The sequence below is a fragment of the Haemaphysalis longicornis genome, unplaced genomic scaffold, assembly GCF_048455015.1.
Source record: "Haemaphysalis longicornis isolate Haplotype H1 unplaced genomic scaffold, Haemaphysalis longicornis Haplotype H1 scaffold_13, whole genome shotgun sequence".
Taxonomy (NCBI): domain Eukaryota; kingdom Metazoa; phylum Arthropoda; class Arachnida; order Ixodida; family Ixodidae; genus Haemaphysalis; species Haemaphysalis longicornis.
In genome coordinates this window covers 34,982,441-34,998,801 of record NW_027526233.1, presented here as the reverse complement: position 1 = coordinate 34,998,801, position 16,361 = coordinate 34,982,441, and the positions used below count along the sequence as shown (strand labels likewise).

Genomic DNA, 16,361 nt, shown 5'->3' with positions numbered 1-16,361 from the left:
GTTATTAATTGCGTTCGTGATTAAGGTTAGTTCACTGTTTTGCTCTTTGTGATTCGTGATTGCCCCCCCTGCTTGCACCACGTGTTGTGGTCTGCAGTATGAAATGCATAATAACAATATAATTGTTTTGGCGCTCTTTGCCCTAGTTGGCCTTGCGCCATAAACATCCAACCATCACCATATTAAAGACGACCCTCACACGCATCGTGCTATCACGACGGTACTTATTGCATGATCTAACTTCCCAGCAAATATATTCGTTCACCAGGTGTCATGTATGCTTCATGTACGCACAATTGCTTTATATTGCTATTCGATTAACGAAAAGTTTGTCTTATTCTTGAAATACTGCGACAACAATGAAACTGATTATTTATTGCACTTAGTCCAGATAGGATATTCACAGATACAAGTCACGAGAGAGCTTTTCAAAAAGCAGGGCTTTTTGGAATAAATTTCGTAAAAAACCTGTTATGATAAAAACTTTGTTATGTTAAAAAAACAACCGCTTTCATGTCTCATCATAAATGAACCAAAGTACAGTAAAACGGAAAAATAATATTGCAAAGATTTTAGTAAAGTCATCACACAGCACAATACACCACAACCATGCGGAAAATATACTGAACAAGAATAATGTTGAACGACCCTCAAACTTATCCACAAGACTACACAGCCACCTTAACTTTTCGCGCATGTACGCTAAACAAACTCTTTTACGTATCCACGAATGATCTTCCTGATTACTTAGTATCCGACACCAACCCAGTTTCCTCCCCCAACAAAGTACTCTTGCACTTCTGTTGATAACTTAAGGTTTGAGAACTTTGTTCCCTATTGTATAAGGCATTTTTGGTGCTCTGGTAAAGTTCTTTTTTAAGTCATACCGCCCGCCGATATTTCTTTGGTCATTTTGTTTGTAATGCCCTATCTGAACAAATTGTTCAGATTTCCTATAAGCGCTGTGGTGACATTTTTCATTTGTTTTGCTACATTCTTTAGTCAATGCGGCTGACAGGTATTGTATTTTTTTTCTGATGCTATGTGCTGTGAGCTCACGTTTATGTGGTTCGGTGAGTCTATGCCATGCTCCCTTGTACTTTTTTTCCATGTTATGTTTCGCCCTTACTTTCTGGCTTCTTTTACGCATTGACTTGTGGATATTTGCTTAACTTTTACTCATGCCTTTGTTAGCCCCCATACTCAATGCCGTCGCGAATGGCCTGTAAGCAATCTGTAAATAAATAACAATAAATAAATAAATAAATAAATAAATAAATAAATAAATAAATAAATAAATAAATAAATAAATAAATTATCAACCCGTGCCCTTCGAGGTGCTAACATTCATTATTCCACAAAAATAGCTCCTCCAAATTAAATTGAACCACTTTCCCCAACCATTTATTCTGGCACCGATATTGTCTAGTAAATCGTCAGTAGGAGTGTTCCCTGTGCTAAACACACAAGTCCGCATTGCACCAAGCAGTTTTCATGTAGGCGCTGGCATCGTTCCAAGCCCTTATGTTCGTGTAAACTTCCCACTACTCTGCACAACTGCGGTCGGCTTGAATATAGCATCCACCATGGGAAAGGAGACAAGGCAAAGAACACAACAGCAGCCACATATAAAAACGAAAAGGCTACCAAGTGGCTTTCGTTGTAGTACATTATGTTTGTGCAAACTTCCCACTACTTTTCACAACTCCGGTCGGCTTGAATATAGCATCCACCATGGGAAAGAAGACAAGGCATAGAACGCAATGGCAGCCACATAAAGAAACGAGAAGGCAAGCCAGTGGCTTTCTTGGTATTAAATTGGGCGCATTGCTTCCTAACGTATTAAACAGGCACCACCACCCTCTGCACTTCTGAGGAAGGGGAACGCTCACGAGGCAGCTCTTGGCCTGACCTTCCGAGACTGCCCAGAAATACCTGATACATCATTCCGCACCGGGTGTAGGGACAATCTTGCCACCTTTAAGGCACATTGATAAAACCGATTAGGCATTGCACCTTGAGAATGTAACAGTCAGCAGCGTGGTGTCCACTTCCGTCCTAGACTCTCCAGAACGTGATGACGCAGAGCCACTGCTACACCGGTGTCTATAAAAATACGTGTAAAATATTATAGGCCAGCTGCTATTGAGCCCATTCAACAATACACTTCCAGCGCTAGGCGTCACTTCCTCGGAGATGTTTGAGAGCAGCAGCATTTCACACCCGGACGTTGCATTCTGACCTTCGAGATGGACGATAACACCGCCAGTGCCTGGCCGCTGTATGATTTGTGAAAAATGAAAAGGACAAAGGACTCCCACCGCACGTCTCCTCTCCAAGTTGTACATCCAATCAATCTGTTCTGTTGGGCTGGTTCTATCGCGGATCGCGACGCAGGACAGGAGCCCAACAGCCGGTCGCCCGTTCGATGGGCTCGTCACACAAAACTGCCCGATTACAGGCGCGAGCTGGGCCCGTGCCCCCGTTCCCGTGCAGCGGCCTCTTTATTACTATCATCATTGCCATTCTTCAACACCCTCCCCCGCCGCCGATTCTGATGGCCTTGGCGGGTTAGCCTCAAGAATATAAAGGCACTGAACTGGATGTCTGATTTCTTGTCCGGATGAGACGCGCAGACGACACGACCGTACGACCCCGTCGCGGCCTGGAAAAGTTTACAACACTCGGCCTAGCTTCCACAGCATTGGGGACGACGCGTCGTCTTGGATGACCACAACGTCACCAATCTGCACCTCGGGTCCAGGTGGCGCTGCAGCTTCGTGTGCAGATCGCAAAAGAAGCAGGCATTCTCGGCGCCAACGGCGCCACAGGTGCGCCATGATTGCCCGTCTATGTCGTGCTCGACGTTGTATCTCTCCGCTGGCGGACGTCGGCTCGTTCAGTCCCAGCCTCTGTGGCAAAGAGGTAGTGCGCCTGCCATTTAGGAAGTGAGCCGGTGTCAGAGGGGAGAGCTCTTCGGCATCTGCTGCTAACGGCGTCAACGGACGGCTGTTGACGGCCGCCTCTACTTCGCAGAGAACCGTCTCGATCTCTTCCGGGGACAGTCGACTACGTCCAAGAGCCCTCCGGAGCGTTTCTTTTGTAATCCTTATGAACCGCTCCCACCATCCGCCCCACCACGGTGCCCTTTCGACGCTAAACTTCCACTGAATTCGGCGGCCGCTGCAGAAGTCGAGGACCGCGGCCTCAGACATGGTGTGGAGAGACCTGGCGCAGAGGTGAAATGTAAGAGCGTTGTCGGAGTTTATCGTTGTTGGAACTCCACGCCGGGATATAAAGCGTCTCAGAGCCAGCAGAAACCTTGATGCTGTCATACCAGATGAGAGCTCCAGGTGGATGGCCCGAGTGACGGCGCAAGAGAACACGACGATGTAAGCCTTCCCATATTCCGGATGCGACGACTGGCAGTATAAGGGTCCGCAGAAGCCAATGCCAACCACGGAAAAGGGGTCAGCTTCGGTAATCCGATCTCGGGGCAGAGGGGCGACAGGTGCTGTTTCGGCCTTTAGCCTACGTCGGCGGCATGGCAGGCAAGCATGTAGGACACTTTTCACAACCTGACGGCCCTTCAATATCCAAAAGTTCTCCCGAAGCTCACAGAGTGTTAGATCTACACTGGAGTGGATCAACCGCTCATGCGTGGCTGCTATTACGAGACGCGTGAAGTCCCCTCTGTTCGGCAAAACAACTGGATGACGGACGTTCATCGGGGACTGCAGTTCTTTCAGGCGGCCCCCGATCGCGACGTAAGAAAGGAGCCAGACAGCAGGTCGCCCTTTCGCTGCGCTGATCACAAACCAACTGCCCCGAGCACGAGGCGCGAGCTATGCCCGTTCCCACGTGCCCGTGCAGCCCTGCCTCTTTTATTCATTATCCACAAGAATGGCAATGATAATAGTAATAAAGAGGTCGCTGCACGGGAACGGGGGCACGGGCCCAGCTCGCACCTGTACTCGGGCAGTTCTGTGTGACGAGCCCATCGAACGGGCGACCGGCTGTCGGGCTCCTGTCTTACGTCGCGATCCGCGACAATCTGGTGCCGCGAAACCCGGGAGCCGACCCACGAGCAGACATGACTTGACGCGGCGCAGACAGGGAGGACGCAAGGCCTGGGATTCCCGGGAGGCTGCGCCATTCTGCCGGCGTCGTCATCGAATGCTGTCCGCCGCCGCTGCTCGTGCCGAGGACACCTGGTCGCCTGGTTTTGGCGAGTCTCCTGCTATGGACAAGGTCCGCTGCCATAGTGGGGCGGTTTGGGCCGCAATAACCAAGGGGATTGCCACCATTGAATCCCTGCTTCTGGATCCGGCCACGCCTGCCGTTGCTTTTCAAGGACCTCTGCACCTCGTCAACATGAGGTATGAGGAGATGAAGGCTCTCGACCAGAAGATTCAGGAGGGCCTCAGCGAGGAGGACTTTGAGGCGGATCTGGTTGCCTCGTGGGATTACGACGCTAAGGTGGTGGACATTCGGGCGCGGGTCGAGTTTGCCACAAGGTCCGCTGATACCCCACACGCCGTCGCTGGGGGTTCGGAAACGGGAGATCACCCGGACGACGCCCCGAGCACCACCCTGCGTCAGCCGGCGGTCTCTCCTGTTACCACCAGCGCGCGCTTCGCCGCGCTGCCCAAGCTGCACATCCCGACATTTTCGGGCGACCGACGGAGCTGGCTAGCGTTTTGGGACCATTTCGATGCCACCATTCACAGCAATCCCGCCATGGCTCGCATCGAGAAATTCAAGTACCTAACATCGTACTTGACGGGCAAGGCGAAGGCGGCAATCGAAGGGATCCGACTCGCGGAGGCCAACTACGATGTGCCGATAGGCACCCTCACCGCCCGATTTGGCCGGACCGACCTGCTCGTTGAGGAGCATATCGACAGCTTGCTCGCCTGGGCCCCTGTGCGGAGCTCTTCAGAGGTCGGAAAACTACGAGACCTCTACGACCAGATATCCTTCCGTGTAAACGCTCTGAAGAGTCTGGGAGTGGCGGCGACGGAGTACGCGGTAGTCCTCCATCGTGTACTGATGAAGGCCCTGCCACCCGCCCTCGGGATCCTGTACCGGCAGAGGGCTAAGGAGGCATCCTCGTCGGACAGAGCAGCCAGCTCGTCCGGAAGTGCGAGACAAGTGAGCGAGAGAGCCAGCTCGTCAGAAGGGGCGAAGCAAGTGAACGAAATACTGGACTTCCTGCGCATCCAGGTAGAAGTCCGTGAGGAAGGCCACTTCGACCTTCCCAGGGTTACAGAAAGGCGCCCTCACGAAACGCGCGAGGCCCCAACTTCCGATTGGGGCCTTCCATCGGCCGCGGCCTTACCAGCGGGTGCTTCGCTGCCTCCGCCGAGGGCGGAACCACGGTCACAACCATCACAGCGGCCGTGCCCTCTATGTGCGGCAGACCACCGTATAGCAGAGTGCACGGTACCGATGTCGCCTCAAGAAAAGCGCCGCAAGTTACGAACCGGGGGACGCTGCTTCCGTTGCGGCACGAAGGGTCACTTTGCCCGGTGCTGCAGGCTGTCGAGGTCGTTGGTTTGCGTCCGTTGCTCCAAAGGGCATCTCACAGTTCTATGCGACATAGCACACTCGCCGCAGGCAGCTGCGAATGAATGAATTCGAATGGCTGAAGGTGGTCAGGTCACCGCGCCGAACGACGGACAGGCAACTCCTAGCGTCACGTCCGCATCGTCCGGGGACTGCACCGCGGCGCGTATCTACCTGCAAACCGGGAGGGCGTGGGCGATTGGAGCCAGCCACAAGCTGATAGTCCGCATACTGTTGGATTCCGGCAGTCAGCGCACGTTTATTCTTCGTGACCTGTCACGTACACTGCGTTGCCCAGTTCGGGGTGTTGAGGACTTGTCGCTCGTTACCTTGGGGGACTCCCGTCCGAGGTCATCCGTGCGATACAATCGCGTCGCAATCACTCTGAAGAGTCAGCACGGTGGGAGACGCATCACCATCCCCGAAATTTGCGCGGTGACAAGTCCACCTGTAAACGCAGTATCCTGAGTAAGATGGCAGGGCACAACCTGACTGCTGCAGACGTTCGGCTGACGGACACCCACATGGAGGATCCAGTCAGCATCCTCATTGGCTCCGATTCGTACTGGAAGGTGTCGTCGGGAAGAATATCACGCCTTACTCCTCACCTCACGGCAGCCGAAACAATCTTCGGGTGGACTGTCCAGGGAGCCGACCTTGACAACGGCAGCCATGGCGCATCCGAACCCTCCTGCGCAATGTTCATCGCTCACGCGGACCCATCGGGAAGCAACCCCGAGGAGGAGATGGACCCGTCAGATCATTGGCGCTTAGAAGCCATTGGCACCAAGGAAAGGGCAGAAGGGCCTGGACTAGACGCCGAGGCCACGAAGCAGTTTGAACGGGAAATCCGCAAGCAGGACGGGCGCTACGAAGTCCCACTCCTGATTCAAGAGCCAGAACTGAAGGCTCACCATGACAACTATGCACTTGCGGAGCAGCGATTGCGCATGCAGCTCAGGCGTTTCCGCAGCCGACCGGACTTGTTGTCATAGTATGACAAGACAATACGTGATTATTTTAAGGAGGGCCATGCGGAGCGAGTACCCGCTAGAGGAACGCGCGGGACGCCGAATACATATTACATGCCGCATCACGGAGTGGTCCGACAAGATGCAGTCACGACTAAACTTCGAGTCGTCTTCGACGCCTCGTCGCACGCACCGGGCCATCCTTCGCCATTGGCTGCTGGGAGCACCGGAGCACCAAACCATTACTCCGCTGTTATCCGGCACGGCAACACCGTGGTGCCCTCCAGTGAGAGCAGGATAGCCGCGGAGGCTTACAAGGTGGCGAACATTTCCGCTGCGTGTGAGGCGTGCGTTTCTGACCATCGGAACGTCCTTACAGCTGTCGACGAGTCTGACCCGCCAGTGATGCCAGCGGAGAGCACGACAGATTCCACTGAGGCACAAGTGGGTGTACACAGCCGCCCGCCCTGCGGTGACTGCGTCGTCGTTCAGGACGACCACGGAACTGCCCTCTCCAAGGACCCCATGACCACGATTTACGGTGATGCGAACCCGTCCAGCGTGATGCTCTTTGACGCTTCGGACATCGCTGCCGCTCGGGGGAGTGCCTTGCTGAGAAAGCATGTGGTTGTTAAGTGTCGCGAGCGGGCGCCGTTCCCACTTGTACGACGGTGGCCGTATCGCTCCGGGCGCTGGCTTCTCCTTTGGAATCTCAGCAGGAGTGAGCGCTTCCTGGTATCCCCGACTCTGATCGGCGCACCGGCCTTCCGAGTTGGTTCTCACGAGCCGTCAGGCGACCCTTGTTGTGGCGAGCTCGTGGACGGCAACCGGCCAGCTTGAACTGCCGCACTTTGCGGTCCCCTGGGAAGCTCCTGGAAGCCACACCATCCGCTGCCACGATCACCGTTCCGGACGCACGGTTGCGCAGCTCATGATCAGGATCCGTGCAGCTCATGACAAGGAGTGATCACTGGTCTCCAGCTACCAGCCACGCCGCACTGTAACGCACATGCCTGCAAGGGGTACACGACTGCGCCCGTTAACCGAAGACTGGGCCGCAAGTACGTGGTATTTCCCTATGATCCTGGTGGCTACGGACGGCTAGGGGGTTACCAGACGGGACACAGAGTTACCAGACATCGTTCGTGTGGTCTACGTTTGGTGAGCGCGCTCGCGGTTGGCTACTGCGTTGCCTCCCTGGCATTTCGGATGCCCTACGATCCTGGTGGCGGCGGCGAACCGGGAGGCGACAAGGACGGCGACAGAGACACCGGGTATCATCTTGCTGCCAGCCATGACCAGAAGTACCTCATTGCTCCGTTGGCATCAGCCACATCAAGATCACCGAATTAGGATGATGAAGGGATGTTTGTAGGCAGGATCAAAAGAATCTGGTCGCCGAAAGCTGAGTAAGATGATAGTGACGGATCTGTTCCCGTGGTGCAATGGGATAAGGATGACTAGGCGACAGGTTATGAACCCCTTGGTCGGCGTTCGCGTCCTGCCTCCCGTTTGCCGGCGCATCCTCATTGTGTCGGCGGACTGAGGGTGCAGGTCACGATGGTCTCTACAAGTACCTTCCCTTCCCTGTGACTCGTTCCGTTTCTTCCCTGCTGAAATTCGCAGTGCGCCTCTGACTGCCTTTTTCAGCCATCTTTAATGGGTACATTTGTTCTCCCTTTGGAAGCCACATGCCCACCTTGGCGGCGGGGGGAGTGTGTTGTGGATAATGAATAAAAGAGGCAGGGCTGCACGGGCACGCGGGTACGGGCTTAGCTCGCGCCTCGTGCTCGGGGCAGTTGGTTCGTGATCAGCGCAGCGAAAGGGCAACCGGCTGTCTGGCTCCTTTCTTACGTCGCGATCCGCGACAGGTTCTACACAAGATATCCTTCGAAATCGCCCGTTTTGCACCCCTTCTTTCTTCGTCTAACAAGTGATCAGAGGGAATGTCCGCACGCGATTCGTTTGGGGTGTGCGAATTGGAGTGTGCTTCAGAGGTTCGCACCATTTGTGATGGCTGGAGAAATATCTAGGTGGCTGATTCTTAAAGAACTCTTTTACCTTCGTGCGCTCTATGGAGGGTAGACAATGGTCTACAGAATAGTGCAGAGGGAACTTGCACCTGCGTTATTCCAGTATTATATGGCACCGCGGCTTATATAGCTGATAATTTGTAGTTTTGCGACGAAGGCCACAATTCTAGAGGAGCTTTTGCTTTAGAAACCCAGTCGCTTTCAGGTTCTGCCACGCTAGAACAGTGTGGGGGGGGGGGGCGCTACTAAGCCAAAAGTTTCGGGATCAATGCGGGTTCATACCGGCTTTTTTTGCAAGCGATGTCGGAAGCACGAACGGTACTCTGTGGAGATCTTGTTATACGTTGCACATTTTCATGGAGTCCAAAACCTTTCGTTCGAAATTTTCCTTCAAGGTATCAGGCGGAATTACAATCCAACTTTGTCCACATTGCGCAGAATAGGTAGCTATTTTAGAAACCTAATTATGGACTTCTTTCTTACAAATTCCCGTATCCGGCTATACAACAAGGCGTAACTGCAGGCTAGCAACCCATTTGTTGATAATATCGCAATGCGCGATGCCGTGGATACCTCTATTCATGTCACACATTCTACTATCGATTGCCCTTCTCGTATGAAACACTGCCATGTGAGGTCTGTATATACAAACACGTGGTCACGAGCATGGAATAATTAAATTGCGTGCCCGCAAATATACATTTCAAGCACAAAGTAATCACCCATCTAGTTAATGGAGACGCAACAAAGCAATGCGGCCAATATTCTGTCTCTACGCAGTTAGTGTCAAGGACGTGATACCGTCCGTAAGGCGCTTGGACGCGTTAGAACCCTCAATTGTATTTTTCACTTCAGACTAAAGACCTAAGAGCTTCTGCTGTGGATAGTCGTGGCAATTTTATTTCTACGACATTTCGCGCCAAGTAGAGGCGGGAACCATTCTACATGGGAGACCTCTTTCGGCAAAATGCGGTAGCGCTGATCGTGCAAATTGTCGCGTTCCTGCTTTTTTTCTTGATGTACAGATCTTCTAATGGCAACGGTGCTTTTTCAATGCCAAACGCAGCTCTCCCTTCAAAAATGTAGACATAGCAAAGCGTGTGTTAGCTTTTTTTGGCGCTCACTCTTTTCGATGTACTCCCAATTAAGTTGTATAGTTTACGTAGTTGACATTCTTGAGCTGCTGCAAGTGCACGTTTCATAAGGCATTCACGCAAGTGCAGAAACGCTATTTTTTTGCTTACAATTTTCGCCTCTTCGTTATATAGTGCTTACATTTCACATGCGTGGACTCTGTTGGGAACAAAGTGGGTGAATGGAGTTTCTTCGTGTTCTTCGTGTTCACTAATTTTCTTCGTGTTCACTAATTTGGGCAGTAAGTACACTTCCCACAATATACATCCTACACAAACCTTATTGTATGTGTACATGCCCTTTTCAAGAAAATGTCAGGAGGTGGCAGTGTTCTGGAGTCTCTGTCTCGTTACTGATTCTCCTCTATCCCTTGCTCACCTTTTCCAGACATCGCTCGTGGCTCCCATGATCAATGCAATTCACGTTTCCTGAATTCCACTGAAGATGTCAGTGTTCGCACTAATAACGTGACATTTTCTGGAGGCTATTTTACTGCGAAATGGTATAACTTTACTAGCCAAGGAAATGTTCGTGTAAACCCCACCACAAAACACCCAGGTTAGTACTGCTACTCAACGAAACATTCCATGCCACTACTGCCAACTGGCTACACCCAGGGTACAAAAACAAACTACTGGCAACACGCCGGATGGAACCTCGGCTCAAAAACTAGCGGAGTTAGAGCCCGTCGTCTTGCCGCATAAACTACGCCCACGCGTGTAGATGGGGAGACAGACGGTGCTGTGGATTCAGTTGCTGACACACGGAAGAGTGCCTATTGGATGGAACACATGAAACAAGACCCAGGGGAGCAACTGAGAGAGTTGGCGCCACAGACAGTCGTTCCGCCGTCCTCGTCGTTCTTTCGCCATTTCCTTCAGATAACGCTGCTGCATTCGGGACGGGGCCACCATGAATCCCAGATAACAGCTGGCAGAGTCTCTTGTTCCACTCTTTGTAGAACAACGTCAGAGAATTCCAGTGACTCCGCTGGGTAATTGCTGGGAGTGTCATGTACATGTCGCAGTACAACCAAATTACAGTTACCGAGGTTTCTTACTTTATATATATATATACAAGTACTCCGAAAGAAAGAAAGAAAAACACAAATTGGTAAGGCATTCGAGATCTAATCGAAAGGCGTGGAATCGGTCCCCACTCTGGGCGCGTGTTTTCTTGCTTTCTTTCTTGCGTAATTATAAAAAAAATATTGTAACGTCAATAACAGTAAAAAAATAGTGTAACCATTCCCCCATGCCTTCTTCGGCGTTGTACACTGCCGGCATTTATTTCTTTATTTCCTAATGAGTCCCTCATTTCCATACCATAATATCATGCGAAAGCTTAGCGAGGGCATTGATTCTGGCAGGCTTGATGCCAAGGTAGCATAAGAGGGTTTCCCGCCAGTTACACTTCTCAGCTAGTCATCAATGGCAGTATGAATCTGCACACAGCATTCTTTAAACAAACTGACAAACGAAAGAACAAACAAAGAATACGCGCGTACAAATCGTAGGACATGGGGAACCATATCAGTGAACAAAAAGGGATTTCAAAGTGACATTTCGAGTATAAGGGAGCAATGAAGAATATGGAAAAATATTTTACTCACAACACTAGACCGAATAGTGCTTAAAAAGAGAAATGATGTGATACAGCAAGATGTGCTGCATAAGAAGCACTGAAGCACACGGAAAAGTAACCTGCTGACAACGGTGAAGAACGAGGGATGAGCGTTTGTTTCTCCTTTAGAGGAATGTGTACAACAATGGCACTGCCCGTATGTGGTTTCTGCCACGAAAAAACGACGCAGAAATTACGCAGGACGGAATATTTTAAGTGTACCAGTTTTGTTCATCTATGTTCGGGGATAATATTTTACGCAGCGGTGAGTAGGAAGGTATTCAGTTGAACAATAGGCGAAGAATGAATCCAACTCCGTAAGTGACCTCGATGAAAAGCGGCTGCGTTGTGTTCAGAAAATATTTGAAGCAAATCAGATCCCTCTCAGCCAACCTAGAAGGGGATGCAAGAAGGGGCCATGAAGACGAAACAAATGTTTGGTTTATTTAAATGGCTGCCTCGTTAGAATCATTCCGATACAACTTTTAACGGGAACTTCATTTAGGAGAGGCTAAATAATTAAGGAAAAAAGACGGTTGCCATGCGACCCACTACACCACTTCCGTAACTAAATGTCATGCCAGCCAGCTCTGAGATTGACGGAGGCCGGCAGAAGCAAAGGCAAATTAGGCAGACCTGAATACCCTGCCGAAAGAGCTCTTTTTATCAAATGTATGGCAAATTTTTTTAAAGCATAATATTGTTGGGAGAAACAGTATACCTTACGAAAGTACACGTCAATATCGAAATGCCGATGTGTAGTGCTTTTGGTACAGCGCGCGGTATGCTTGGTTTGGCGGCACAACTCTGCGGGGTTTTGGGGTTGTCTCGGACAAGACTGACCCATTGACGCAAGCAATCGTGACCATATTTGTCGACCGAGCAGGACGTTTCACAAAACAAATATTTACTCCATGCACAAGCCAGGATTAAATGCGGTCAAAAACAAACCAAAGGCTGAAAACGGATTGTCGCCGTATGATGGCGCCATCAAAGTTCAGTAACGCTAAACAGGACTTCGCAATCGGCTCCGCAGGGGTCGGCTCCTGTGATGCCATTTAAGACGTAAACACACGCTAATCGGGAAAATAAGAAATAACCTAAGTGGATTATTTCTAAGTTATTAAATCACCGTTTGCACCCTCACAAGCGCTGGGGGCACTATAAAACACGAAATATTTCGACTTAAACAAACTTGTATGTTTTCTGCATGGCCCATTTATGTTCGCAGCAAAACAAACGCGGAAACCATGATATTGGTTGGCGCGTTTACCTACACATAATTGCCGTTGACATGAATGAGCTATTTAAAAAACTTTCCCCGAGGAAACCAAATATTCAGTGCAGTCTTCCCGTCCCGCTTTGCGTTTCTATAAATCAGGATTGAAACTGACGGAGCTGTTTGTATAACAAAGGCAATGCCATGATTCACCACATTATATGGGTATAAATGTGAGCGTTTTAAAGTTTCAGTGGGTCATTGGTATATCTTTACCAGTTTGTTAAGAAACTGGCGGGTAAAGGGCCAAACCATCGTAGCCTGAATAAAAGGCGGAATAGTTGGAGTTAGTCCAAAAACCCATCAATCCGACCCAAACTGCAGTCCTTTGAAAAACGTCCAATGGGTAAAAATTGATTGAAAGTTAGAATATTTGTACTAGATTGAAATAAAAACTGGGGGCAGGTTATTGTGGGGATTTTACACTGTAACAATCATGCAGGCATACAGGTAGAATATTATACTTAGGCCCGGACTTTCAGAGAAACAATAGAACCTCTCCTAATGATTAAAAAAAACGTCATTGCCGAAACGACATTTTTGAGCCTTTTTTCCACCGGGTATCACAGAATGGAATAATTTATACTTTTGATTACTAATACTGACTCTTTTCCCTCCAAAACCTAATGAATTCCCCCTTTAAATTGTCTCCTTTTTACAAGACGGACCATCTTTTTTCTGGAGGAGCGTTGCAGTGGTTGTGTTGCAGTGGCCACTAGAGTGTTTACAGATCTACTGGTATTTTTGTGTCTTCTACCCGATTTGACCCAAAATTCCTGTTACTTCTGCTACTTCTGGCCCTGCTCGATATTGGGGGTTTTCCATACTTTTTTCATCGTATGTGTGTGATACACAACATTTCTGTTTCCATGGCCGATGTTCTTTGTTATGTTATTTATTTTTATGAATAACTATGACTGTAGAGTGTATTTTAGGTCGTCTTCTTGCAACCTTATTAGGAAGATATTGTTATATTGCATTCAGTTCGAACATAACATCCTTACAATAGACCCGGGTCAATATTTGTGGAGCAGACCATACCATAAGGCAGTCGCAGAGCCCTAGTTTTCATACTATTGTATGAGCCTTGGAAAGAGTGCCTGCTGCCTAGAGGCGTAATTCCGCTTGCTGTATGGGGACCTAAGAAAATTTCCTCCAGCTGCAGGGAAAGTGTATTATACGTTACTACCGTGGCAGTTGATATATGCTGAACGGAGCCAATTGTGTTTGGCTGATTGTCTAGTAAAGTTGCCATCCGGGTGCTTTAGCCAATTCTGGTCGCCTGCATGCGGCGTAGTTAGTGCTATCCACTCTTGGCAGCCAATAATGATTTTCAGTGCAGGTTATCCAGTTGGCAACAGCGAGTGGCACGAAATCATTTCCTGCTTAGCAAGACGACAGTCTTTCGAATCGGGGTAGCACCATATCCAATGAAAAATTTCTGTTTCGTACCTACCAAGCTCGCGGTTGCACAAAAGATCACTCCATAGAGCCCCGTGCCACTCTTACACTCTCGCACGGCGTTACTCTATTTTGAACCTTTTTTGCACCAAGTCGTTTTTTGCATCAACACCAGGGTTGGCATTAAGGTAATCAATATCATGACAACACACATCATCAGAATAAGCTCAGCTTCATGTAGCAGTATTTTACGGTTAAAGTATGGTATGTCCTAAACCGCACGTCTTCTATCTAAAAGGCCACCGACGTTCTGCTGAGAGAGAAATGATCCCAGAACTGCTTGTTTGCTCCTTGGAAAAAACACATTTATTGTCTTAAGTAATTCGTTAACAAGGTAAAAAACTTCGAAATTGTGTGAAGCGGTACACCGATGATTGACCAGAGCATCACTGAAACATTTTGGAAGATACACCAAGGCAGTACCTTTTGCAAGGTATGCATTCAAATCGCAATTCCATGTCTGTGACATCATCTACTTTACAGAAAAGTGAGGATAGAAAAAACACAACAAAATACAATATACGCCAAACTGAAGCTGTGCCAAATATAAACTTTAGCTACTACTCATCACTCTTGCGCCTTGCAATATCCACTTTATGCAAAGGCACCAATGTGCATAAAAAGAAGGCGGATTGAACATCCATAGAATTTGTGGGTCATAAATCGTTTATTTAGAGAGTTATTGTGCTACCTTTCATTCGCCCTGTTATTCTTTAAGTATCCAAAGAGCATAATGTATCTAAATGTGTAATAATTTCTCAGCATTATCTCTACGCCATAAATATTTTGAACTAATGTTTTGCTCTGGATTAGAACAAAGTTGCTTCTGTTGCATCTGTAGCCGCTGCATCTGTGCCAAGTACGACTGGGTTATTGCTCAAAGTGAAACATAAATTGCAAGTATCAGACACCTTGAAAGACAGTAGAGCTTAGGACACCATATTATTGTGTAACAGAGCCATATCAATTTGGCATGTAATGGGAAAGCATGTCGCAGTCATTCTTTTCCACAGAGAAGCTTCACAACAACCATGTCGTAATGCTTTTTTGTTGTATAATACAAAGACAACCAACACGTGCATCGTGCTCTCACGAGAGTACGTATTGCATATTCTACCTTCCCAGCTAACATATTCGTTAATCAGGTGTTATGTATACTTCATGTGTGTACAATTGTTTTACATTGCATTTTAATTAACGAAAATTTTGTCTTACTCTGAAAATACAACGACAACAAAAAATTAAATATTTTTTGCACTTAGTCCAGATAGTTTAAATATACACACGAATCACGAGCGAGCTACAAAAGCAGGGCTATGTGAAATAAATTTCATTTAAGCCTATTATGAGACAAACTGTTTTCACATTAAAAACTACCCCTTTCATTTCTCATTAAAATGTACCAGAGTACACTATAACGGAAAAATATATAGCAATCCCATCAGCGCAGTCTTCACACAGCATATAACACCACAGACATGCTATCGCTCGAAGACCAAATGATTCTTTTAATTGAAAATATACACAACAAGAGCAATGTCACCATTTCTGGACGCATGCCCTTCGAGCTGCTAACCTTCATTATTCCACAGAAATACCTCCTAAATATTATACCACTTCCCCGATCATTTATTCCACCACAGGTATTTTCTAGTAAATAAATAGCTGGAGTCATTTATGTGCTAAACACAGAAGGTCGCATAAGCCTTGCGGTGTGCTTGTAGGCGCTGGCATTGCTCAAATGCCTTGTTTATGTTCGTGCCCACTTCGCTCTCCTCAGCACAACTCCGCTCCTTTTGTACAGAGCTTCTATCATGAGAAAGGAGACATGGCAAAGAACAAACAGCGGCGGCCACATCGACAAACGTAAAGGAAAGCCAGCGGCTTTGTTTGTATTATATTGGGGCGCGTTGCATTGTAATGTAATCAATTAGCACCGGCGTTCTCTGCACTTCTGGGGAAGGAGAACGCTCACGAAACAGCTCGAGACCTAACCTTCCGAGACTGCCCAGAAATACCTGAGACATGATTCCGCACTGGGTGTAGGGACAACCTCACCACCTGTAGGGCACATTGATAAAACCGATTAGACATTGCACCTTGAGAATGTAACAGTCAGCAGCGTGGTGTCTGTCCACTTCATTCCTACACACTCCAGAACCCAATAACACCGGCGGCCATTGTTACACCGGTGTCCATGAAAATACGTGTAAAATATTTTGATCCAGAAGTTATGGAGCCTATTCAACAATAACATTCAAATGCTAGGCGTTACTTTCTCGGAGATGTGAG

At 48.5% G+C, this 16,361-nt stretch overlaps 1 protein-coding gene across 1 annotated transcript; it reads right to left on the bottom strand.

Annotated features, from left to right (window-relative positions):
• Positions 1-2,675: 2,675 nt before the first annotated feature.
• On the bottom strand, positions 2,676-3,728 carry LOC144163775 (uncharacterized). Its single transcript, XM_077694499.1, has one exon. It carries the CDS (start codon positions 3,726-3,728, stop codon positions 2,676-2,678), a length of 1,053 nt encoding a protein of 350 aa, XP_077550625.1.
• Between the last annotated feature and the right edge of the window lie 12,633 nt (positions 3,729-16,361).